General features: G+C 47.8%; 1 protein-coding gene across 5 annotated transcripts in view; it reads right to left on the minus strand.

Annotated features, from left to right (window-relative positions):
* The window catches only part of ppp1r32 (protein phosphatase 1, regulatory subunit 32), a 282,513-nt gene that overhangs the window by 198,481 nt on the left and 56,598 nt on the right, over positions 1–27,434 (minus strand). For all 5 annotated transcript variants that reach the window (XM_038807694.1, XM_038807697.1, XM_038807698.1 and 2 more), the window contains exons 5-6: positions 13,588–13,741; positions 5,368–5,496 (exon numbers count right to left, since the gene is read on the minus strand). In XM_038807694.1, coding sequence (XP_038663622.1) covers positions 5,368–5,496; positions 13,588–13,741 — 283 coding nt within the window. The remainder of the gene's footprint in view (positions 1–5,367; positions 5,497–13,587; positions 13,742–27,434) is intronic.

Here is a 27,434-nt window from a genome sequence, read left to right on the forward strand (position 1 = left end):
ATGGGGCTTCCCCACAATGGAAAACCCCATTTACCAGCTGGCAAAATGGAGCATCACACCGGCATGTTGAACCAGAAAGCTGGCGCGGTGGGATGGAGAATCCAGCCCAAGGTGTCACATCAAAGCTTAATACACAAAATAAGAGCTTTTGGTGTAGGAGGTAATATATTAGCACGGAGAGAGGATTTGTCAGCTAACGTGAAGCAGAGAGTAGGGATAAATGGTTATTTTTGGGTTAGCAAGCTGTAACTAGTGAACTAACACAGGGATCAGTGCTGGGGCCACAACTGCTTACAATAAATACAATGACTTAGATGAAGGGACTGAAGGTATGGTTGCTAATTCTGCAGATGACACAAAAATTGCTCTCTCTTTCACTTTGGACCGTGACCAAGCAACACCTCTGCAATAAACTCTGATCTGGTTAAGTAACCTACGGTGTGGCAACATGGTTATTATTTGTCTCTACTGTGAAGTAAAAACAAAATCACTTTAAATATGATTGTATAAAGACAAAACTGGTAACAAGGATGTTTTTCCAGTAATAGTCAGAATAGCAGTTCGCACTGCTGCCTCACGGCGCCAGAGACCCAGGTTCAATTCAGCCTTGGGTCAGTCTGTGTGGAGTTGTGTACATTCTCCCTGTGTCAGTGGGGATTTCTCCGGGTGCTTCAGTTTCCTCCAACAGTCCAAAGGTTAGGTAGGTTAGCCATGCTAAATTGCCTTTACTGTCCAAAAGGTTAGGTGGGGTTATAAGATTACGGGGATAGGGTGGGGATATGGACCTAGGTAGGGTGCTCTTTCAGACAGTCACTGCAGACCTCGGTGGGCCGAATGGCCTTCTTCTGCACTGTAGGGATTCTGAGATTCTATGAAATAACTCAGACCTGGTCCTCAAGGCGAAGATCAATTTCGGTAAAACAGGCCGTTGGGAATAAGGGGCATTCGTCGATCAGGCGGAGTGCTGTTAGGTGGATTGGCTAGGCTGAATTGTCCTTAGTGTCCAAATATGGTTAGGTGGGGTTACAGGTATAGGGTGGAGGTGTGGGTGCTCTTTCCGAGGGCCGGTGCAGACTCGATGGGCTGAATAGCCTCCTGCACTGTAAATTCTATGCAGAAGCCTCTCGACACCCAAATCAGGGTCAACGCCAGTTTGACGCACTTTTCGAGTCTCCACCCCCTCTGAAATGGCATCATCGCGTTGCGTGACGCACGCCATTGCAACGGCATTGGTGCGTCATCGGCAGACCTTCCCGTGATGTCCTACCCCCGATGGGCCGGGTTTCCGACCGTGTGATTTACGTATGGTCTGAGATGTCGGTAACACCGTGTGGCGGCTACGGACTGTGTCCAGTGCCTCCACACTCGGCCGGGATCCGTGTCGCTAGCTGGGGAGGGGGTTCCATGAGGGCTGGGGGACTGGTAGGGGGGTGGCCGGGGTGGCCTGTGGTGGGGTCTCTCTAATTGGGGGGTCCATATAGTTAGGGGTCTCTAGTGGAGGTCTCTCTACTTAGCGGTCTCTGGTGGAGGGTTCTCTAATTAGGGTTCTCTGGTAGGGGGCTGTGGGGGATATCATGGCGGTGTGATAGGGTGAGCATGTCTTGCATTGTGGGGGGGAGGGTGGCCCTCCAATGGACTTTGGGAACTATTTGCTGAAAGAGTTACCCCTTCTACTGTCCTACCGAGGTACTTGTTTGTGTTCCCGAGCCTCCCGATTTTTATTCCCAAGGCTTTTTTTAGGAGGGTGTGTTTGGGCGGGTGAAGAAAGTGCTGCTGGAGCGGGGTTGGGGGGAGGGGCGGGGGGGGGGGGGGGGGGGGGGGGGGGGGGGGGGGGGTTGGCTCTCCCAAATTTCATGAATTATTACTGGGTGGTGAACAGAGCGATGGTCAGGATGTGGGTAGTGGGGGAGAGGTCGGAATGGGAGCGGATGGAGGCAGCCTCATGTAAAGACACGAGTCTGGGGACACTGTTAACGGTGCCTTTGCCGTTCTCGCTGGCTAGGTACTCAACAAGCCTAGCCTTCGGGGTGCGGGGTCAATGCCGGCAGCACCTGGGGCTGGAGGGGGCCTTGGTTTGGGCACCGACTTGTGGAAATCACCAGTTTGTTCTGGGGGGCTGGATGGGCAGCTTTGGGGGTGGCAGCGGGTAAGGATTGAGTGGTTTGGGGATTTGTTCATCGACGGCGGCTTTCCGAGCTTGGAGGAGTTGGAGGAGGAACATCGGAAATGGGTCCGGTCTTTGCAGGTGAAGGACTTTGTTCAGAGGCAGGTATCGTCCTTTCCTCACCTGCCACCCCAGGGGTTACAGGATAAGCTGGTGTCAAGAACAAGGGTAGGGTAGGGAAGGTGTCGGAAATTTATAAGGAACTGATGGACTGGAAGGGAGCCCCGATAGGGGTCATGAAGCGTAAGTGGGAGGAAGATTTGGGTAGTGAGTTGGAGTCTGGGTTCTGAGGAGAGTTACTGCATCCTTGTCATGCGCTAGTTTTAGCCTTATCCAGCTTAAGATGGTCCACAGGGCACATATGACTGTGGCATGATGAGCAGGTTTTTTTGAAGGGGTGGATGATAGGTGTGGGTGATGCACCATTGGGCCCGTGAACCCGGTCCGCATGTTCTGGGTCTGTCCAAAGCTTGGGGGATTCTGGCAGGGGTTTGCCAATGTTATGTCGGAGGTCCGGAAGGTGAAGGTGATCCCGAGTCCAGAGGTGGCGATCTTTGGTGTGTCAGTAGACCCGGGAGCCCAGAGGGCGAGAGAGGCCGATGTCTTGGCCTTTGCCTCCTGGTAGCTCGGAGACGGATATAGGTAAATGGAGGGACTCAGGGCCGCCGAAATCGGGGGTGTGGGTGAGGCACCTGGCAGAGTTTCTCAGGCAGAGAAGAAATAAAGTTTGCCTTGAGGGGTTCTGTGGAGGGGTTTGCCCAGAGCTGGCAGCCATTTATCGACTTATTCGAGAAAAGTTAAGATGTCAGCAATGGGTGGGTGGGGGGGTGGGGGGGGGGGTTTAGGTAAAATGGGGGCGGATCGGTAGGGTATTCTATTGAGCTGGTTATGTACAGCCCTGTTGGTTTGATTTGGGTTGTGTCTATGTCTATTGTGTTAATATATAAATGCCTCAATAAAATATATATTTTTTTAGAAAGAGTTATCCCCAGCGCAGTGGTAGCACTTCAGTCTCAGGGCGCCGAGGTCCCAGGTTCGATCCCGGCTCTGGGTCACCGTCCGTGTGGAGTTTGCACATTCTCCCCATGTCTGCGTGTGTTTCGTGCCCACAATCCAAAGATGTGCAAGGTAGGTGGATTGAACATGCCAAATTGCCCCTTAATTGGAAAAAATGAATTGGGTACACTAAATTTATTTTTAAAATTTTTTAAAAGAGTTATCCCCTTGGTTCACCACGAGGTCCAGCGCATCAGGGCCATGTTTGTCAAGGCCTGCACCAATTATTGCCCATGTGATTCCAGGCACAGAGGGCCAGAATGTCACGGGGACCAGAGAATATGGTGCCTGGCCCGTTAATAGGATGCAAATTGATCTTAATGACCCATTTGCATCCACCCACTGGTGCGGGCTGTGAATCTCAATCCCGACGCCAGAAGGGGGCTGGACCAGCGGCATCAATCCTGTTTTCTGCCCGATGCTGCATTCTCCGCCGCATCGGGAACTCTGCTACCGGTGGCCGGAGGCAGAGAATCCAGCCCATGGTACTAGAGAATTACCTGTGGAGCTGGACTGTTATCATGTGACATACTATTATGTGAATCATTGCCTTGAGAAAAAAGGTGATGAGTGAGAATTGATGGAGCATTTCAATGATGTCAACGTTGAGTATCACCCTCAGCCTGTCTGTTGCAGGCAGCAGAGGTTAAAGACCCCATGCAGCAAGGAAGGAACATTTGGATTGGTAATATTCACTGAGATGCTCTTGTGCATCTTGTTCTTGGTTGAGTAGTGGAAGAGTTTAGACTTTTCACTGTGTACTTTTAATATTGCTTCAACAGAAGACAAAATAATGAACATGAAACCTTTGCTTTCTTGGTAAAAGACCACAGAACTGTCAGCTTGACCAAAATCAGGATGCAAGATAGCTTTGCTTGTTGTCCAGAATGTTTGCAGAGAGAGGCATATGTGTCAGTAAGAGTGAAGGGACCATTTATAAGCTATAAAACCTGAGTAACTGATAAGAATAAACAATGCTGACAGTGGCAGAGATAGGAAAGCAATGCTTGCAAATTGATCAGACATTCTTTGGTGATTAAATCAGTCCGTGTAATGGATGGTGCTCAAACAACAGATTTGAAAGAAAATCATTTGGAAGTGTACAAGGTATTTTAGAAGAACCATGATGTCTGGTCAGGACAGCATAGTAGATTAGCCTTCTTTACTTCCCAAAACAAAGTACTTGGTTAATTCTTTGTCATGAGTTGCACTCACTAGAAAAGATTGTATGAAAAGTTGTTACTTTCTGTCTGGTAAAATCCATTGTATTATTCTTCAAATTAAATTCTGTAAAAAGTTAGAAAATAATTGTCATATTTTGATTGCTCGTCGACCTTTTGAATTCTGAGCAGAAATTAAAATAAGGCTCACATCTCCTTTCAGGCAGATAGGGTTCTGATATGAAAGATAATTGATGACGATTAAAATGTATGGTAGATGGAATTATTTTTCATCAGCCAGTTATCTAACACATGGAGAAGCTCACTGACGTGTTTAAGAGTCTGCAAACTAAGCTATGGCTTTAGTCACCCCTGTACATTTCCCTCCCCCACCACCACCTCTCTACCCTTCCACCACATCCTTCTCTTACTGCTGCCTATTTTTTGTATCCTTAAAGTTGCAATGTTAAAGGTCAATGAATTGTGGGTATATCTCCACATTCCGCCCAGAGTTCATTTTATACTTGGCAGCCATTACTAACAAGTTAGCAAAGGGCATTTGTTTTTGGGACTTGCCTCAATTCCCCAGAGGCAGGTAGCACTGTAGGCTGCTATCTGCAAAGCCTGCATGGCATCCTTCATTGACATCACTGAAACATGGCACTGCCTGCCTCTGGGGAATTGAGGTAAGACTGTGCAAAAGTGCCAGCAGTTTCTCTACGCAAGTTAATTTCTCCTCCAATTGTTTTTAAGCCACAGGATGAAGAGCAAAAAGACATGACAGTTACACTGAAATGTATGGTCTTGTGAAATGGACAAACAAATGGACCATGGACACATGCATAGCCACTACAGATTTCAGTATGTGATTTGACAACAGATGGTTATTTGCCCAGATTTAGAGACATAATTTTGAGAAGAGTCAGCAAAAAAATCATTCAATAAATGGTACATGTGCATCCATTGATAGTGATATACTACACTTACATAACCTCCATTTTCTTGCATCACTGGGTCTTGTGGTTGAATTTGATGGAGCAAGGGTGTGTGCTTGGGTTCAATCCCTGTGATGGAAGATGGTCCATGATCTCTTGTGTCAATATGGGCATCCTTCATCTGCATGATGGAGGTAACAAGGAACACATTAATTTCAGATTTTAAAATGTGACACACATTCTTTCATTTATTCACAAAAACTTGTTTGTTCCTGTCAACTGGACTGATCAGACCATGAAGTAAAGGCCAATATAAATTACTGTCAATTACAACTGTTTTCCTTAATTGGATTAAATAAAAACCACATTGACAAACCCTGCTTCAGAGAAAATCTTATACGTGTTAGTTCTGCATTATTTGATCAGGAATGGAAAGTCAACGGAACATGCAGGGCCAGAAAAAACACACTGTGCTCTAACTAGCCAACTCCACAGGCAAAATACTGCAGAAGCTAAAAATCTAAAATAAAAGTGGCCAATGTTGAAAATGTTCAGAAGGTCTGGTAGCATTTCTGGAGAGAGAAACAAAGGCCTGAATTTTTGGTGAGTCAGAAGGGCTCCGCGCCTTAGCCAAAATGGGGTCAGAGTCTCCAAATCAGAAGTCCCGAACCCAGCACCCACATTTCTGCTGTGACATGAGGAGGTGGGGGAAAGGGGGGAGGCGCAATGGTGGGGGGAGTGGGGTGGGATATTTTTTGCTGACCTGAAGTTCACAGACGCAACTGAATGTGAAGTGCGTCAATTTTTGTCACCCAGGCTTCAGAAAATCAACTTGTGCCCTTTACACATTTGAGGAAAAGATCTAAACCTGCCAGGGTTCTTTGGAGAGGTATGGTACCCTTTTGGAGAGTCAGATGCCCCTTCGGAATTGTTAAAGGTAGACACGAAAGAACAATTTCTCTTCGCGCCATTCCCCTGCCTCCTTCCCGTAACCCTGCACATTCTTCCTTTTCAGATAACAGTCCCATTCCCTTTCGATTGAACCAGCCTCCAGCATGCTAGGAATCATCTAGATTAACATAGTATCCATGATACATCATACATTTCCTGGCATTGTAATGTTTCTGTTATTCTGAGATTGCATGATCAGTTGGGAAATGAAAACGCAGCTAAAAATTAAAAATATTTCAATTGTGCTCCCGCTTCCCAGCAAGGGTCACGAGTTACAGATGATAAGTGAAAACCCTAGATGATTTATTTTCCCACAGCTAAGCTCTTCTACTCTTCTCCCTGTTGATTACAATTATATGATGGACATTTTCAGTGATTCCAAGAGGCTGAACTTAAGTTGGCAAACTTCAGTTCATTTTTCCATCTAACATGGAGGGAATAAATTAAAAGGAACCATTTGAATTTTCTTAAATGTTATCTTCCTTTGAGATTAATAAATTCTACTCATGGAGGTTAGTTTAGTAAGGTGCAGCAGGCTTATATCATGATGTCATATCACAGTCTGTTGGTCTCTTCATGCTGCTTGTCTCTACTATCTGCCTCTAAGTTCTTGCCAGTGTTACGACCAGGTCAGAAGAGGTGAACTGGCTCCCGTTTATTCAACCTCCTTAGCTGGTCACACCAAAGTTTTAAGCTTTTTTTCACAAGGATATACATTTTACAAATCAAAATGTTTTAAACTATTTCAGCTGTGAGCAATAAGGAGCAAATCAAACAATGTCATTTTTGAAATGAATGGAAGGGAAAATCTATTCACTGCCAAACCCACGAAAAATAATAAAAAAAGTGGTGTTAAGCATTCCACCTTCATGCAGTCATTTGGGCACACACTCACACACCCACACACACATGCATTAGAAATAGGAAAGTTAGAGTCCAGTTTAAATATGGTAAATCAGTGTCATTTGATAATCCTCGCAACATACATTTTAAGCAATGTCGCTGATTTGGGTTAGTTGGTATCTCGGATGTGGTCAGACGTAGAATATATTGCAGTTATGACAAGGTCTTGCTTCACTGTTGGGTTTCTTGTAGAGTTAGCTTCTCAAATCAGGCAACATGGTTATTCCAAAAGAGAGAGAGAGCAATCCTCAGTCTGTTTCTTGTGCTGAAGACTTTCTTGACACCATCTGTGTCACTTGCAATCTCTTTCAAGTGACTGGGCAGACTTGTCTTGAAATCCTTTACCCAGTGGGTAGGATTCTCCGGTATCGTCCGTGGCGAGACCCATTGTGAATGAGGATGGAAAATTAGGCATTCCAGCCAAAACATCACTCACTTTCAATGACACTGCAAAATCCCTGATGTGGAGATGCCGGCGTTGGACTGGGGTGAGCACAGTAAGAAGTCTTACAACACCAGGTTAAAAGTCCAACAGGTTTGTTTCAAACACCAGCTTTCGGAGCACTGCCCCTTCCTCCCCTTCATTCACCTGAGGAAGGAGCAGTGCTCCGAAAGCTAGTGTTTGAAACAAACCTGTTGGACTTTAACCTGGTGTTGTAAGACTTCTTACTGTAAAATCCCAGGATGGGAATATTGGCCATTGTGTATTTTCAAGAGGTTCTGGGTGTGTGTCTGTGGCAGCCATTGCTTCAACAACCAGTGTTCTGCATTTTCAATCTCTTCCTGATGCAGTTATGAGTTTCAGAGATGTCAGGATTATAGGAAATGTGTCTTTTTTAACATTCTCCTGAAGGTGATTTGTTTGTCTCTCACAGTTTCTCTCTGTTTCAGCTCAGATGGCAAAACTTCCAGTCAACTGAAAATTGAAAAATCATATTTTCAAAAATACAGGGGGATAACCTTGTGACACCAGTCATAAAGCCAGAATGCTTTGAGAGTAAAAAATACAAGGATCAGTAAATATGAAATGCAAGCTGTAAATTTTCTTGAAAATGGTTTCCTGCAGAAAAATCTGAATGGACCATTTAACCGCTGTTTAACTTATTTACCTTCAACTTGTCCGTCCAAAAATGCAGGAACATTTTCAAATTTCAATCTGACCTTTTGTGTAAATTTTACTGCTCCTGATATGATAGCGTTGGCACCTAGGAATCAGTTTTCTGTTACAATTGAGAATGTGAGAGAAGGCAGGAAAGTGAGTTTCACATACACCAGAATGGCACATGTCCAACTATGACTAATCTTCAGAGTTCAATCCTAATTTTGGGTGAGATTCTCTGGCCTCATTTCGCTCGAGCGGGAGTACAACAAGGCCAGTGAATAGCGGAAGAGGCCAAAAACGAGAACCTCAACGGACGCCAAACCATTTGCGATGCAACCGGCCCGCTCCTAAAGGCGAAATCGGAATCTTGCCGTAGCAAGCGACAAACCAATTATCACCACTTATGGGAGGGATGGGCCACCATGGGGGGGCAGGGGGTACCGGGGAAGGGGGTTTCCACTGGATGCGGGGGGTGCGCTGATGGGGGGGGGGGGGGGGTTGACCGTGCACGGGCCCTTCATGCCAACCCCTGCATGTGTTCCCATTCCAGGGGGCAACCCGGGACCATGTCTGTTTGCCCAACAATCACCCATAACTCCCACTGACCACGGTGGCCTCTGGCCATGCGGCTGAAAGCTATTGCTAATGGCAATCGTGGGTAAGTGAGCACCTCACACATCCCAAGTGGATACTTGGGTAGGCGGGCCATGTAGCAAGTGGGGTTCATTGCCTAGTATTCCAATAACACCTTGATGCATGGACACTGTACTTGAACACAGCGGGCGGCAGCACCACAGACACAGTTCCAAACCTTTGATCATCCAGGGCTGACCTGAGGCCTGGTGTGCATGGGCAGGGGGGCGGAGGTATGCTGGAGGGATGGGGCATTGGATTGGTGGTCGACTGCATCGCAAAACAAAGAGCCAGAGGCGTCATACTGGTTGTGCTGAAGGTATTTTAATGTTCCTCGTACATCAGTGCCCCACTCTCCCGATGGTGCCGACCCACTATCCCCAATCTCCCACCCACCCCGCCCCAATCTCCACTCCTTACCCCCGCGCTCCCCCCCCCCCTCCAGTACCCGCCCCCGCCCCCCCCCCCTCACCCCACCGCGCCCCCCACCCCCCCAGTGGTCCTCAACGTGCTTGGCCTTACTTGCTCTACCGTTACATCTAGGTGTAGCCGCAGTATGCACATCAGAGGTGGAGGTAGCCAGGTGCTTACCTCATCCCATGGTTGCCGACCTCTGGGGGCTCTGGGATCTCTGGGGCCCCGGCGCACTTTACACCAGCATATGCCGTGCTGTCATGTTCCGGGTGTTGGCTTTGAGACGCGGCCTCACCAGAGGGGCGGAACTCAGGGGAGCTGATGGCCACCGTCAGCATTCTATAACGGGTCTGGGTTAGCACCCAGCGCCCCCTCCTCACACATGGTGCCCATATGGCCCTGGGGTTCTCCTCAGGATGGAGGGGGTGCTGAGTTGGGCCCCAGCTGCCGTTGTGTCATCTAGCTCTGCCAACCCTGGCGGTTTTCCAAAGTATGCACCATGATGTCGATGCCCTCCGTGATGCTCCTTAGTGATTGGGCCATGTTCTGCAGTGCCTCGGCAATGCCCACCTGTGACTGGGACAAGCTCCGCAGTGCCTCGTCCATTCCCATCTGAGACCGGGACATGTCCCTCAGCGCCTTATCGAGGTCAGCCTGGTACAGGGTCAGGTCCCCCAGCGAGTCGGACATTCTGCCGAGGCCCTCAGCCATGCCCGTCACCGACTGAGCCACGTCGTGACAACCACCACTAATTCTGCTGACGTCATGCACCAGGCTCTGCACTGTGGTCACTACCTCAGCATTGTTTGTCTCAGTGCCACGCATTGCCGGTGACATCTCCTGAACCGAAACCTTCTGGGACTCCTCCAATCGGCTATGGACCTGCTGGAAGTTTGCTGACATCGCCCTCTGAATGGCCTGGCTGCTCCCTAACATCTCCACAGTTCCGAGATAGCAGGTTCCATAAGCTTGGCATCTGCCTGCGACCCAGCTTGGGATCCAGCAGCCCTCCGACTGCTGTCTCGCCTGGGTGTTCCTGCCTCCACCTGATGTGCATCAGCAACTTTCTGATGCTCACCAGATTGTGCCTCAGAAGCCTGTCCACTAATGTTACCCATCGAGGTGTACGTCTCTGTGCTGGTAGAGGGTGGGGATGGCAGCTGTGATGCATCAACTGTGGCACCCTCGGAGCTCTCCTCCGAGGTGGTCTCATAGGAGGCAGGGGAGGGAAAATGAAAATGAAAATGAAAATCACTTATTGTCACGAGTAGGCTTCAATTAAGTTACTGTGAAAAAACCCCAGTCGCCACATTCCTGCGCCTGTTCGGGGAGGCTGTTACGGGAATTGAACCGTGCTGCTGGCCTGCTTGGTCTGCTTTCAAAGCCAGCGATTTAGCCCTGAGCTAAACAGCCCCTGTTGAGCCACCCCGGATGGGCTGGTACCATCAGCTGGAGGACCTGCTGGAGAATGAACACGTGGTCTGTGGGATGGATGGTAAGTTTGTATGGCATAAACAACTCTCGTTTGGCAGGTCCTCCAGGCGGGACCCAGTGGATCCTCACCTCTGCGGCATATGCCAACCTGTCAAAAGGCTCGGAAACACATGCAAAAGCTGCCACGCTAACTGTAGCAATTACAAAGAAGATAGCAGAACTTGCATGTCATCGTGTATTGCCTGTCAACTTGTGTTTTTTTTCATGGCTGACCTGTGCTGAACACTCAAATACATTTATAGGTATTGTAGAGCAGACCATACACAAGGGGCGGCACAGTGGCACAGTGGTTAGCACTACTGCCTCCCAACACCAGGCACCCGAGTTCTAATCCGACCTTGGGTGACTGTCTCTGTGGAGTTTGTACATCTCCCCGTGCAGGTTAGGTGGATTGGCCGTGCTAAATTGCTCCTTAGTCTCCAAAGATTAGGGTTACAGGGATGGGGCGGGTATGTGGGGCTAGTGAGGGTGCTCCTTTGGAGGGTCAGTGCAGACTTGATAGGCCACCTGGTCTCCTTGTGCAGTAGGGATTCCATGAATCGCATTCCTGGTGCATTGATGCAAGCTTCAACTTCCAATTGACACTGTTGGTTCACTTATATCTCTAATAATAATAATCTTTGTCACAAGTAGGCTTACATTGCAGGCTTCCACGTCACTGTGAAAAGCCCCTAGTCGCCACATTCTGGTGCCTTTTCAGGTACACTGAGGGAGAATTCAGAATGTCCAATTTACCAACAGCATGTCTTTCAGACCAGTGGGAGGAAACCGGAGTGCCTGGAGGAAACCCACACAGTCACGGGGAGAACGTGCAGACTCCGCACAGACAATGATGCAGCCGGGAATCGAACCTGGGACCCTGGCGTTGTGAAGCCACAGTGCTAACCACTGTGCTGCCCTAAGCTCTAAATGGCTTTACACACACCAGCATTACAGCTTAACCTAGCTGTATTTTGCTTGGTCATTCATTGTCATATAAAATGATTACAGATTTGCACAAACGTGTTGCTCTGTACATCCTCCTTCAACTTACAATGTCTGAAAGCAAATTCTATGGTTGCATGACAAGCTGGCATAGAATATTAGGGATTGTGCCTGAATTGGAAGAAGGCGTTGAAATTATAAACCTACATTCCATACTGCCACACAAACATCACATACAGTTAGTTGTGAGTTTTATCAGATTGCATAGCATGGACTTCAGAGCAAGCATTTTATTTCTCTTCCTGTTATTAACCCCATTTAGAGTTGTAAAATGCAAAGTGGATAAAGGTAAATTTTTGCATTGGGATCTCCAAACGGCATTCAATAAGGTGTCACATAATAGGTTACACAAAGTAAGAGCTCATGATGTTGGGAGAAACATAGAAGCACAAATAAAGGATTGGCTAACAGGAAACACAAAGTCAGGATGAATAGGTCATTTTCAGGGCTGGTTTAGCACAGGGCTAAATCATTGGCTTTGAAGGCAGGCCAGCATCACTGTTCAATTCCCGTACAAGCCTCCCCAAACATGCGCTGGAATGTGGCGACTAGGGGCTTTTCACAATAACTTAATTTGAAGCCCACTTGTGACAATAAGCGATTTTCATTTAATTTCATTTTCAGGAGGGCAAACTGTAACTAGTCATGTACCACAGAGACCAGTGCTGGGACCTCAACTATTTACTATCTATATTTATAAATTGGATGAAGGAACAAAGTATACAGTCGCCAAATTTGCTGATGGTACCAATAAAGGTGGGAAAGCAAGTTGTGAGGAGGGCACAAAGGAAATGGAACTTAATGGCTTCCCCTGAGAAGAAGAGGAATTTCTTCCCTCAGCTGATTGTTAAATTTAGAAATTCCCTTCTCCAGATAAGTTGATGCTGGATGATTGGTGATATTCAAAGCTAACTTGGTTGGATTTTTGATCTACAACAGAATGAAGGGTTTTTGGGCAGAAAGGTTATGTTAAGGTCATTATCATTTCAGTCATGATCTTACTGAATAAGCAGGCCCGAGAACCCAAATAGTATCCTCCTGTTCCTATTTCTTATAATTATTCATTTTCACCGCTTACAATATGTCCAGACCGCACATACATGGCAGTATCATGCACCGGAGGTCAATGAGTCTTGCAAAAAGAAGCACTTCTGAGCATCTAACATAGTTCTCTACCTTTGTGGAACATACACTTACGTTCCCGCATCCTTTCTAACTGATTGAGCTCAATAATTAGACATTGTACATGTAGACAGGCTCAGTATTAATATCAATCATCTCCAGGTCAGGTATGGTATACTAAGATACAGAGGGCGGGATTCTCCAGTCCACCAGCCGCGGTTTCCTGGGTGGCGCACCCTTTCCAGCAGCGGGATTCTCCATTCCCGCCACCTGCTAATGGGGTTTCCCATTGTGGCCACCCCACACTGCCGGGAAACCCACGGGCTAGGGTGCACTGCGGGCACAAAGCAGAATCCCACCGGCGGAGAATCCAGCACAGAGTAAAACTTCTTCTACACTCTACCACCACTTCGAAGAGCATATGCTGCTGTCAGAATCTGACATTTTGCCACACTGACCATTTTCAGTTTGGCAAAAAGCCCTGAATTGACAATAACCTTATGTTGGATTGAGATTATTTCATGTAAAGCTCTTCAACAGAGAAGTAAAGTCTGTTATTCATGAACTTAGTCTGCTCTTGAACCCAGGTCTTATAAAAAAAGGTCAAAATCTAACCCATTACACAAGCAGACCCATAGCTTTAGAAATTAAAGTCTGTCATTTTCTTACATCTTTGAGGAATGGGAAGTTCAGTGGCTTTTTCCTCATGAATCCACTGCCCACAGAATGTATTTTGTGAGGAAAATCATCTTTGCCATCCGGGCGCCCGTAGGACACAAAGTCCTTCTTGGTTATTGACCGATAGTTATCTCGTAAAAGCTGCCTAAAGACAAAAGTGTGAAAAGTGAAGTTAAATATTTCAAGTGTTTCAACTCCCAATTTCTTCACATATTCCACTTCTGAAGGCAGTTGGTCACACTAAGTTTCCATAGTTATTTGCAGCTGCCCACTACTGCAACCCAATCTTACCCCCATCTAATCTCTCCAGAAATGTACTTTGAGCCACATGGGATTTTAGAGGCAAGAACTGTAGTGGGGATTCTGGGTGAAACATCCCACATCCCCCACCCCCCCCCCCCCCCCCCCCCCCACCCTTGCCTCCATCCCCATGACCGAGGGGGGGACTATACTGCACCCAGCACAATTCTAGGGACTAAGCTGAAGCACACATCAGGGATACAACCAAACATTTTGCTCATGTGTATGGCTCAGCTTTGGATTAGATTTGATTTCCAGAAGCTCAAGAATGTTAATTTTTGAGATATGAAGACTGGTTTTCATTCTCTCAGCACATATCCCACCGCAAATCTCCCCCCCACCTCCCCCTCAACAACAGCATGCTGAAGACTTACTCCTCTGATGCTTGGACGGAACACCAGTGGAACAGTGCATGCCCATCATCTTTGGCTTCTAGAACATTGCTGAAGTCTGTTCCTTCTGATAGAAGCTGAGTGAAATCAACTGAATCTACTATCTGTTGGTACATCTATGGTTAAGCCTCTGCAAAGTAGATATTCCAGGAAAATGAGGTACACCATATCTCACGCTTCCTTTATGCTACTTGTATACTTCCTGGGGATTCCAATTTCATTTAGGGATGTGCAACAAATGCTGGCCTTGCGAGTGATGCTCCCTTCCTGTTAAAGATTTGAAAAAGATTACCTGCACCTGGCCAATAGGCAACTTCAGGGAACCCTCTAGGAGTAACACGAAGGGAATGCAATGTCAGTATCACAGAGAACATTCTCTTTAACCTCTCTATGCAGTGCATGACCTGTTTATAAATGTTGGCCAAGAGACTAGCATTAGAAATCTTTGCGAAGTCCTGGGATTACTGTATTACAAAGAGACATTCAATGTATTATTTGAGTTATACTTTAATAAAAACTCCTTGTGAATTATGAGATGGCCATAGCATCTCATGTCACCATGTCTATCACTGTCTGTCAGACAAGTCTCCACAGTATCAAAACCAAAATTAAGGCAGGGGTGGATTTTGTTATACTGGAGGGCAATGGTCCTATTTTGGAAGGGGTCATACAGGACTTTGGGAAGGGACGGAAAGGGACTGCAGGGCATGGGCTCCACTGGGGACACATACACATGACTGGATGGGGAAGAGGGAGGGGGGATTAAACATCCACACAACAGAAATGTTAGTTCCAAGAGGAAGACATAGCCACAGCTGCAGCAGCTCAAATAACTTGCAGGGAGTCAGGAAAGTGAAGCAATTATGTCCATTGAAATCCCTCAAAGTTGCAATGTTTTGGGGCAGCAGGGTAGCATGGTGGTTAGCATCAATGCTTCACAGCTCCAGGGTCCCAGGTTCGATTCCCGGCTGGGTCACTGTCTGTGTGGAGTCTGCACATCCTCCCCCTGTGTGCGTGGGTTTCCTCCGGGTGCTCCGGTTTCCTCCCACAGTCCAAAGATGTGCGGGTTAGGTGGATTGGCCATGCTAAATTGCCCGTAGTGTCCTAAAAAGTAAGGTTAAGGGGGGGGTTGTTGGGTTACGGGTATAGGGTGGATACGTGGGTTTGAGTAGGGTGATCATGGCTCGGCACAACATTGAGGGCCGAAGGGCCTGTTCTGTGCTGTACTGTTCTATCTATGTTGTTCCCCCAGTTTCAGCCCCACATGCACAGCCTTCAAATTCACCAGAGTATTATGTCATGGGAATATCCCTTTAAGAAATGTTCTGTCTTATCACATGACTTCAGTGATGTCATTGTGTGGGTGGAGCTGGGCTGTGGCTCTGAGTTTTACTTTTGTTTTAATTTGGGGGTGTTTTGTGGCTCTGAGTTTTTTTTGCTTTCGTTTTCATTTAGCTGCTGGACTCAGACAGAGAATTCTTGTCCTGTATCTCTCTCTCTCTCTCTCTCTCTGCATTTTAAAAGCTGTTTCCTGATTACTTGATAACTTGAAAATAAATCATTGTTTTCTGGAAGACATTTAAACCTGCTGTTTTGGAAAGGACACAAGAGCATCCAGTCTTGAGTGCTGTGTGCTGGGCCACACCTTTGAAAAGGGTTTTCTAGTTTATGGGATCTTGTTATTCAATTGAAATAATTTAAGGTGAAAATTAATAAGTGTTATATATAGAGTACTGTAGCTGTGTGGGGTATTTATGTTTGTAGTGGAATAAAAATATTAACTAAATTCGTAGAATAAACTTTGTTTTTTCAACTTGTTTAGGCAGATTGAATAACACCTGAAAGGTAGGCGCTTGTGCTCCTCGTAACCAAAATAAATCAAAAGTTTGAGGTCAGGTGAACTCCATGATATAATTTGTAGTTTTCTAAACCCTGGCCCATAACAATTATTTGACTGCAGAGCAACTGGACAATCTTGAGGGCCGCCTGGGAAATGTACTCATTAAACCAGAAGTTTGTGCCAAAGTTTAGGAGAGTAGTTGTTCCAAAAACTATGTTGACAGGTGTTTTAGCGACACTGCTACCAGGCCGCTAAATTGGCTACTGATGCAAGTGTTGTGGGCATTGTGCTGTTTTGTAAAGCCCGTGAGATATTTTTCAAACAAGTTCAATATCCAGCACCAAAAATATTCCACATCAAGAAGGAAATACTGAGTTTGCTGCTGACATTGCAACATTTTGAAATTTATGTTGCCAACAATCCATCAACCAATTGTTTGCACTGATGGTATTCCATTCAGATTTTTGGAAAGGTTTTGAGACCGGAATGCTAGGATGTTCAGGTGGAATCTATTATTATAACCACTTAATTTGTTTGCACTTCCTCCCCATGTCTGCGTGGATTTCCTTCAAAACGTTAGGTGGGGTTGTTGAGTTACGGGGATAGGGTGGAGGTATGGCCTTATGTAGGGTTCTCTTTCCAAGGGCCAGTGCAGACTCGATGGGTGAAATGGCCTTCTTCTGCACTGTAAATTCTATTAAAAACTTGCAAATTATACTTGTGGCTGGATGGGGAAATCTAATTGCAGATGCATCATTAAGGGTTTATGGTATAAGGAAGATTGGACAATTGAAACCTATGAGAAAAGATCTGGGGTTGGATTCTCTGATTTGAAGACTAAGTGCTGATGCTGGCATGGGAACAGTGGCGTTTTACACCCAAAGAAATGGTGCAATAACAGCACCAATCTTCCATTTTGAGGGCGCTAGCAGGCATGCAGCACCCCGGCTTTACCTGCAGATACTGCCGGAGAATTGCCGGCCGTGGAAGCGCATGCGCAGACCCGGCCTGCCAAAAACTACCCCTTTGTAATCAGCCTCGCCACCCCCAGGCCAGCCCCCCAACAGTGCCCCCAGCCCCCTCCAAAGTCCTTCCTGCCCACGAAGGCTCCTGTGGTTTAAGTGTAGTCTCGTGTACACTTCAAACCTCAGTAGAATTTAAGTTACACTTCTCGGATGCAAAATAAAAATCTTTCATTGTGTCTATTGATTGTAATTGAGAGACTACGATCTTCTTGTGGTTACAAATCAAATATTCTTAATAAAGCCCTTGCCAGCAAAAGACTTTAAGATAAATAATTGGCTTAATGGTTTGCAACAAATTTAACTTTCAAAATATAGTAACGGTTTCTTGCTCAAAGCAAAACAGCATGCGCGAACTTCAAGAGTTAGAGTGGAAATATGAAAATACTAAATAAGGATAGCGAGTAGTTAAGTAAAAGGTACAGAGTGATCCTGGAAGGAAAATGTTTGCCCGGACCTCTATGTTTAAACAGAATGTTATCAGTCTGACTCCATCTGTCCCTTCCTCTGCAATGTGCTGATTGGCCTGGATGGGTCTCCAAACGCATTTGGTTGGATGGTTAGTTGTCAATCATCAATGTGCAACATTATCTTGTTGAACTTTTAAAATTAATGTAAATGTTGCATGTAGAATTCTTAAATGTGTGTTGGAATGCAAACTGCTCTTATCATTAAACTGGTATATGCTGAACTCTGCGATTCTGTTCATTTGAACAATGGCAGAGCTCATCTGAACTATAATGTCAATTTGACCTTCAGTAAAATGTTGCATTTGCTTCTAGTTAGACTGTAGATGTTTCAAATCCATGCTTTCATTATTGCAAGCTGTGTGTTTTTGTAACCTACGTTATGCTTGAAGTTTTATGATAAAATCCATTTTAAAATGGATTTTAAACTGGGCTTTAGTATTTACATTAAAATGGCTAAATAAATGACCCTTTTACCTATCAGAAATAGTCAGTTACCTTCAGCTCCCCCTCGACTGTGGCGGTGCTGGACTCAGTCCGTAGCCACCACGTCGGGTTCACGAAAGTAAAAATGAAAGTGATCCACGCCGTCAGGAACTTGGCCCATTGGGGGAGGGCCTCCGGTGACGTCCTGAGGCAGTCCCGACAGCGTGCGTGTAGAGAATGCCATTTCCGGCAGGGGAGAGGGGGGGGGGCATTGCAAAAGCAACACCGCCCCCGATTTTGGCGCAATTTTTACATTCTGTGGGCAGGGATTCTCCGGCCGATCACCGAACAGAATTTCTACGATTTTAGCGTTGGGACCTATTCTCCGGCCAATCACATTTTGGTTCAGATATGGTGATTTCAAACTATTGGACCAGACAGACTCACCCATACCCCATTCTATTCTCACACTTCTGCACCCATTGCTGAGAGGAAGAACCTTAAGAAACCATGACCTCCAACTCAAACTCTGGCTGTACTTCTACCCACTGATTCTATCCACATCCCTAATAGACATGTCCCTGCCAAGCAGCATTCATACCCTCCTGCAGTTGTATGATCACACTGAAAGTTATCTTTCTCACTGAAGCTTGCAAAATGCAGAGGCTATTCGCCCTTTTCCTGTACTGTAGGCAGGTCCCATGGCTTCTGACCACCTCTATCATCTCCAACCAGGTCAGATGGGTAGTTCTCTTCTTGCCACCCTGTGGCAGGAGAATCTCCCAGCTTTCACTGACAGACTGGGGAGGGTTAATTATTAAACTATGGGGCCATATGTGCATATTTTGTTGCTATCACTGATGGACACAATTGAGTTTGATTCTCTACAGTCCCTTTAGCCTCTCTGCTCCAGTGGCTCACATTCAGGTGCAGTGGAGTGGGTTGGATCACAGTAGCCCCTGTGACTGCAACTTGCCTTCACTTGCTGAATTTTCTGCTCCCTCTGGCCTGTGAGAATATATATAGACTGTATGGTAAATGAAGGGTTAACAATTTAATGTGAATGCATCCAACCACTAGATGGCGATCAAGAGCATACATGTGAATCACGTGATACCCTTAATTCAGGAGTAGGTGATTAGACGGGTTAGAGAGTAGTCATGTTTTCAGAAGCTCTGTTGATAGAAACATAGTTTACTTTGGCTGTTCTCTTGCAAATCTTAGTTAGCAATTCAAATCTATTTAATTGTAGCGTTAATAAATTAGCTTTGTTAAAAATATAGCTTGATGTTCTTTGTGAGACACTTACTTCGAAGCCATCCTCATCCATAAAGCAAAGAATATCATATAGTACCAGGAGGTTTCTCACATGAAATCAGAAGTGGAAATATTAAGGTGACATGTCTGCTTGCTAAGATAGATAGAAATGTTCAGCGAGAGAAGAGAAGTTTGAAAAAAATCTCCGTGCAACAAAGCTTATAAAGATTTCTATCAGGCTCTGACTGCATCGACAACGTCCAAGAATCTCCCAGTTGAAATGAGATGGAAGGTCTGCAAACTCCACGGCAATTTTAGACTTCGGGTAATGTAGACAGTAATTGCCACAATTCCAAGCAGCAGTTTGAATTGTATATCTCTGCCCTAGGCCTAGAAGCGGCCAGCGACCAGCGGAAAATAGCGTTGTTTCTCACAGTGGCTGGGTCGCAAGTTATTGAAATTTTCAACTCATTCCGATTTGAGGATGAGGCAGATAAGAAGTACAATAAAGTATTTGAAAGGGCAGCACGATGGTGCAGTGGTTAGCACTGCTGCCTCACGGCGCCGAGGTCCCAAGTTTAATCCCAGCTCTGGGTCACTGCCTGTGTGCAGTTTTCACATTCTCCCTGTGTTTGCGTGGGTTATGCCCCCGCAACCCAAAGATGTGCAGGGTAGGTAGATTGGCCACATTAAATTACCCCTTAATTTGTAAAAAATTAATTGGGAAAATTAATTTGTAAAAAATGTATGTGTTCAGGCAAAGAGTGCAAAAAGCAGGTGAAATGCTTGACTGCTTCATAATGGATCTGACACTGAAAGCACAGACGTGTAATTTTTCGATTCTCCTGGACTGACTTCTGCGAGATCAGATAGTCTATGGAGTAAAAAGATCCAAACTGCGGGAAAGATTATTGAGACAGTCTGATTTAATGTTAGAAGTCACAATCAGTCTGTGTAGAGCACGTAAACTTGCCAGAAATCCAGTTTTCCGAAATGGTGGTTGGTGAAAGTGCCACGAAAACTAACAACGTGGCCGATGCCATTAATGCTATGGCGCACAAAAAAAAGAAACGTGCTCCAGGCGGCAACCATTTTACGCATAACATCACAAGTGCCATGACGTGCAAACAGTGTGGGAACACCCACCAGGTAAAAAAAATGCCCTGAGTTTGGAAAAACCTGTGCCATAAAAGTGTCATAAATTAAACCACTATGCATCTCAGTGCAGATCGGGAATATTCACAGCAGTTTAAAAAGTACAGTGACCAAGGGAAGAGCTGTGCAAGAAATAAGCATTATAAAACATGTTAATCAAGCGATCAAACCTGACACTGTGGAAGATATATTTATACATGAAGGTTCTTTCTTTGTCGAAACAGTGAAATGCGTCGAGAAATCAAAACTGAAAACTTTAGATTTGAAAATGTCAACACAGATTTCCATCGTTCAAGATAATGATTATTGGATGATGCCTTTAATAATAAATAGAACGAACTTCCGAAGGCGGCCATGGAGTGAATGGTTGCACATTTGGTAGCTCCCGCTCGTGGAGGTCTTTTTTTGGGCTTTTACCCCCGGATTTCAAGTGGAAGTTTGATGGAAAAAGGTGTAGGAGTGTGAGTAGAGGAGATTAACCCTCTTGTTTATGGAGCTGAGGACCAGAAGTTTCCGAAAAAGAAGTAATAAGTCGGTCAAAGAGGATGTGGAGCTGGCAATGCACGTGGAGATGGTGGAGGGGCAGGGAACGGCCCTGTCGGCTCAATGGTCGACTGAGCAGCTGGTGAGCTTCTTGAACGAGAAGTTCACCCAGCAACGAAAGGAGAGTCTGGAGGACCTGACCAAGGCGGTGGACTTGATCAAGATGGTGGTTGACCATGTGGAGACGAGGCTAGCAACCCAGGGTCAGGCAATTCAGAAGTTGGAGGAGCTGACGGGGGAACACAACGAGCAGTTTGCCTCGATGGCAGCGGAGATGGGGCTAATGTGGGACCACCAGAAGGGGTTGGAGGAAAGGTGGAGGACTTGGAGAACCAGTCACGCAGGCAGAATTTTTTGATCGTGGGTCTGCCGGAGGGGTGTGAAGGTGCCGATGCTGGCGCGTACGTGGGGAAGATGCTTGATAAGCTGCTTGGTGAAGGTGGACCGAGCGCACAGGGCGTTGATGAGGAGGTCCCAAGGGAATGAGCCACCGAAGGCGATAGTGGAGTGAATCATGAGGTGGGCCAGGCAGACGAGGCACTGCGCCTGGGAAGGCAGTGAGATTCGCAAGTACTAGGACCTGAATGCAGAGCTGGCCAAGAAGGGGGCAAGTTTTAATAAGGTCAAGGCAGCCCTCTACAAGAAGGGGGTGAAATTTGGACTATTGTACCCGATGCTCCTTTGGCCGACTTATGGGGGCGGGGAGCTGTGTAAAGAACAAAGAATAAAGAACAATAGAGCTCAGGGACAGGCCCTTCGGCCCTCCAAGCCTGCGCCGTCCATGCTGCCCACTTAAACTAAAATCTTCTACACTTCCGGGGTCTGTATCCCTCTATTCCCATCCTAGTCACGTATTTGTCATGTATTTTTCATCTTCAAGGCTTAGCAGCGGAGCTTATGAGAGACAATGGACTGGCGTGAGAAGGTGGACCTTGAACTCTGGGGGAGGAGTTGTGATGCTGCAGTAAAAACGTTTGTTCGGGCCATTTCCTTTTTCCCTTGTTTTTGACTCCAAGGGGAGGGGAATCAGTGGGGGTAGGATGCTAGGCACCAGGGGCGGGAACTGCCAGGCTAGCTTGGTAGCTAGTTCATGGAAGCACAGTGGGGGGTGAGCTGAAGGTTAACAAGTGAAGGGCGGATGGGGGGAGAGCAGGGAGATCTGGGGGTTAGCCCACTGACAGGGGTGGGACTTTTAAAATAGAGGGGGAGGAGGGTTGATGACGGTGGACACCCAAGGGCAGGCCAAGGGAGGTGCAGGACACGGACCGGAGGCTGGCCCAAAGGGACTATTGCTGATCGGGGCGGGGAGGGGAGGGCAGGCAGGCAGGGTGCCCTCTGACCAGGCTGGTCACGTGGCATGTTTGAGTTTTGAATGGGCCGGTCAAGAGGGCCCGTGTGTTTGCACATTTGAGGAGACTGAAGCGGATGTGGCCATGCTGCAAGAGTCCTGGTAAAAGTCCTAGCGGTGCAGGAACCGATTCAGCTGATGGAGTCGCTGTACACGGCAGAGATGGATGCATGGAAATGAGTACCTGGGAAGAGGGGTTAGAGAGCGGAGGGGGAGCTAATGAACAAAAGAAGGACAAGATGTGGAGAGACATTTCAGAAGTGAATGGAGTGGACATGGGGGTTGTAGGGGTGGAGGAGGCTGTGTATCTAGGTTAACTGAGAGAATGATTAAAAAGTGCGCGTTTGTTGGTGATACACTGAACTCACAAAATAATACTGATCATGATGCTGAACACAGTAGCAGGAAATGCCACCCAAAATAAATTTGACAGGTCTCTGACTGCATTCTGCCCAACTACACCATGGCATCTTTGGGTTGTGGGGGCAAAACCCACAGAAACACGGACAGTGACCAAGAGCCAGGATCGAACCTGGGGCCTTAGCGCCGTGAGGCAGCAATGCTAACCACTGCGCCACTGTGCTGCCTGGGATCGAGAGATTTGGGGATCTGGGCCTGGATTCTCCCCTATCTGGCAGGGCGGGAGAGTCCGGCGGGATAGAGTGGCAGGAACCACTCATGCATTGGGCTGCCCCAAAGGTGCGGAGAAGGGACCAAGTTCTCACCTGAGGGGCTAGGCCCGCGCCGGAGTGGTGGCCGTCCCGGCTGGCGTGGGGGGACTTTGGCGTCACGCCAGCCGGGCGCCGAACGGACTTCGCCGGCCGACGGAAGTCCGCGCATACGCGGGAGCATCAGCGGTTGCTGACGTCATCCCCGCGCATGCGCACTTACGCGTCAGCCATAGCGGAGGCTATAGCCGACAAGGAAGGAAAAGAGTGCCCCCACGGCACAGGCCCGCCCGCGGATCGGTGGGCCCCGATCGCAGGCCAGGCCACCGTGGGGGCACCCCCCAGGGCCAGATCGCTCCGCGCCCCCCCCCCCCCCCAGAACCCCGGAGCCTGCCCGCGCCGCCAGTCCAGCCAGTAAGGGAGGTGGTTTGATTCACGCCGGCAGGACAGGCATTATAGCAACGGGACTTCGGCCCATCGCAGGCCGGAGAATCGCCAGGGGGGGGCCCGCCGACCAGCGCGGCGCGATTCCCGCCCCCGACGAATCTCCGGTGCCGGAGAATTCGGCGGCCGACGGGAGCGGGATTCACGCCGCCCCCCCCCCTGCGATTTTCCGACCCGGCGGGGGGTCGGAGAATCCAGCCCCTGTTTCTTGTTGAGGGTTTTCTGAGTTTGAAGGAGTTGGAGGAGGAGATTGAGTTGCAAGGTGGGAACGGGTTCTGGTACCTGCAAGTGAGGGATTTGGTATGGAGGCAGGTCGCGAACTTCCCACGCCTCCCGCAAAGGGGTTGACAGGATAAAATGATATTGAGAACAGGGTTTGGGGAGGGGAAGGTCTCGGAGATAAGCAGCTAATGGGAGGGAGCCCCAATATGGGAGGTGAAGAGAAAGTGGGAAGAGGAGCTGGTGAGGTTGAGGGGGGGGGGGGGGGGGGGAGTTGAGGGCTAGGTTATGGGAGGAGGCTCTGCGGAGAGTTAACGTGTCCTCTTCGTGTGCCAGGTTCAGACTGATCCAATTCAAGGTGATCCACAGGGCTCACATGACTGTGGCCCTAATGAACAGGCTCATCAAGGAGTTGGAGGACAGGTGTGGGCGATGTGTTGGAAATCCTGCGAATCAGGTATACATGTTCTGGGTGTGTACGAGGCTGAGGGGCTTTTGACAGGGATTCGTTGTCGCCATGTTAGAGGTCCTGCAAGGGAGGGTGGTGCCGAGTCCAGAGGTGGCGATCTTTGGAGTGTCGATAGACCCGGGAGCCAGGGGGTGAGAACGCCCGATGTTTTGGCCTTTGATTCCCTAGTGGCCCGGAAACGGATTTTACTTAGATAGAGGGACTTGGAGCCCCCGAAGTCAGCGGTTTGGGTTAGCAATATGGCGGGGTTTTAAATTTGCCTTGAGGGGTTTGTTACAGGGGTTCCTCCGGAGGTGGCAGCCATTCAGCGACCTCTTTGAGAAACACTAGACTGTGAGCAGTGGGGGAGGGGGTTGTGGGGGAAGGGGGGTGTGGGAGGGGGGAGGGGAGATGGGGGAAAAGGGAGGCATGGAAATGCCAAATAAGGGCAGGAAAACCAATGGCAGGAGGGCCAGGAAGGGCTGGCGGTGTGTCATTATAAGCCATGTTGGTTGGGGTTTGTGTTTGGCGGGGACGATGGTTATTTTCGTTGTGGGTTCTGTTGGATGTTATTGTTGAAAAGTGGTAAAATTATAAATGCCTCAGTAAAATATTTAAAATAATGAATGGAACCAACATACCAGGTGAAATTGGATACCGCTGCACAAGCTAATCTCATCAATCAGGCAGACATGACAAAATGGCAATGTGATTACCACAATGGGTACCTGTTACTTAACAGTTGAGGTCAAAGAGAAAAAGATTCTGATTAAATTTGAGGTCGTAGAGCCGAAAAGGTCTTCATTGTTGGGTGTTCAGATATGTGAGATTCTGCAGCTTGTGAAACACATTTACAGCTCAGACAGGATTTCATCCAATTGCAATGACGGGATTGAAGCCATTATTCAGGAATATCCTCATGTCTTTCATGGTACGGGAACACTACCATTTGAATATAAAATTTAGCTAAAAGCAAATGCCAGACCAGTAATTCACCCACCGAGGAGGGTTCCAGCTCCGTTGAAGGAACGTCTAAAAGTGGAACTTGAGCCAATGCAGCAGTTGGGGATAATCACCAAAGTGGAAGAACCAACTGACTGGGTCAGTTCTATAGTTTGTGTGAAGAAAGCCAACGGTGATCTGAGAATCTGTATCGATCCCAAGGATATAAATCAGAATATTAAGCGGGAACACTACCCGATTCCAAAAAGAGAGGAAATCACGAGTGAGATGTCAGGTGCCAAGATCTTCACCAAGCTAGACGCATCCAGGGTTTTTTGGCAACTAAAGTTAGATGATGCCAGTAAGAAAGTCTGCACATTCAACACACCATACTGAAGATACTGGGCTGGATTCTCCACAGCCCCCGACGAAATCGCATTAGGTGCGGGGGCGGAGTATCCAATTTCACAAAATCGGGCCTGGAACCGGTCCGGCAGTTCTCCGGAGCTGAGAATCGGCGTGATTGCGGGGTACTCCACGCGGCTGGGAGCCCATTGACAGAGGCCCACCCAGCAATCATCTGCTCCTGACCGGCCAAGTTCCCGACATTGTGGAACTAACCACCTATTGTTGGTCAGGATGCTGACGTGGTGGACTCAGTCCGCGGCCACCCTGGTGGGGGCGGAGGGATCGGACATGTGGGGGGGCCCTTATAGGCAGCCGGGGTTAATATCCGCGCGGTCAGATCCTCGGGCGCTTGGCCGATCGGAAGGGTCTCATTTTTATGTCTGGCTCCGTGGCCCATATCCACAGCTAAATCTGCGTGAATTACTCCATGTCCCTGCTCGCCCCCTGCAGGGCATTGAATTAGCAGATCTTTTTTTAAATCTTTTTATTGGCATTTCTCATATTTATAAACAGTTGTATATATACACATCACATTTTTCTTGCCCGCGCTAATTTCCTTTATTATACAGAGAGGTTTATGTTGTCCTACGTTTAACTGACCCGATGTGCATTTTGCATTTCGTTGCCCTCTGGATCGGTCAATGGTTCCTCCCCCTTCCCCATTGTCCCCCCCCCCCCCCCCCCCCCACTGGCTTCAGATGTGCTTTTCTTTTCTTTTCCAGACAGAATGGAAAAAAAGGGGGGTAGCCCCCCCCCATCTCTCGTGGTTTCCCCAACTTCTTTCCGCCTCCACCCCCCCGCCGCCCTCCCCGGGTTGCAGAGTCTTTTGGTACCACATCGATCTTGGTGGTTTTTCTTTTAATTCTTATTAGCTTACTCCTCATTGCTGGCCTCAAACAGGTTTTGGAACAGACCGACAAACTGCCTCCAAGTGTCCAGGAAGCCTTCCTCTGACCCTCGGATGGCGTACTTAATCTTCTCCACGTGGAAAAATTCCGTAAGGTCAGCAAGCTAGTCTGCAGCCGTGGGTGGTGCTGCCGATCGCCAGCCGATCAGGATTCTCCGGCGTGCGATTAGGGAAGCGAAAGCGAGGCCGTTGGCCCCCTTCCCCGTGTGTAGCTCTGGCTGCTCCGATACCCCGAAGATTGCCACAATTGGGCATGGCTTCACCCTCACCCCCACAACTCTGGACATTGCCTCGGAAAAGGCTGCCCAGAACCCAGCAAGCTTGGGGCACGCCCAAAACATGTGGGTGTGGTTGGCTGGGTGTGGTAGTCACCACTGTTGTATATATCACATACGAGATGTAAGGCTCCTGTACTACAGGTACGGGGGTAGATCCCTGTCTGCTGGCTCCGCCCAGTAGGCGGAGTATAAATGTGTGGGCTCCCTGAGCTGCAGCCATTTCGGCAGCAGCTGCGGGAGGCTCCACATCTCTGCATATTAAAGCCTCGATTACTCTCCACTCTCGACTCGTCATAAATGATAGTGCATCACCATTAGCGTATTCCTCATTGCTGGCCTGAAACAGGTTTTCGAACAGACCGTTCACATTTGTCCTCCACCCCTGGGAAGAACCTGCTCATTCGGGTTCTGGTCAGCTGCGCTCTGTGCACCACTTTGAGCTGCATTAGGCTTAGCCTTGCGCAGATGGAGGTGGAGTTCACCCTGCTCAGCTCTTCGCTCCAGAGTCCCCACCCTACCTCAGTCCCCAGTTCGTCCTCCCATTTTTGTCTGGTCTCGTCCAATGCAGTCCAGTATCTGTCCAGTAGCTGTCCATATATTTTCCCACATAGCCCCCTTCTCCCTGCTTATGCGTATCGGGTCCTCTAGTAGTGTGTTTTCTGGGGCTCCAGGATACCCTACTGTCTCTTTGCGGAGGAAGTGTTTTATTTGGCGGAGTCTCATTTCCTGTCCTTTTGCTAGTTTCCCCTTCCTCGTCAGGTCGTCTAGTGTCGC

The sequence above is a fragment of the Scyliorhinus canicula genome, chromosome 9 (genome assembly GCF_902713615.1).
Source record: "Scyliorhinus canicula chromosome 9, sScyCan1.1, whole genome shotgun sequence".
In the NCBI taxonomy this organism is placed as follows: domain Eukaryota; kingdom Metazoa; phylum Chordata; class Chondrichthyes; order Carcharhiniformes; family Scyliorhinidae; genus Scyliorhinus; species Scyliorhinus canicula.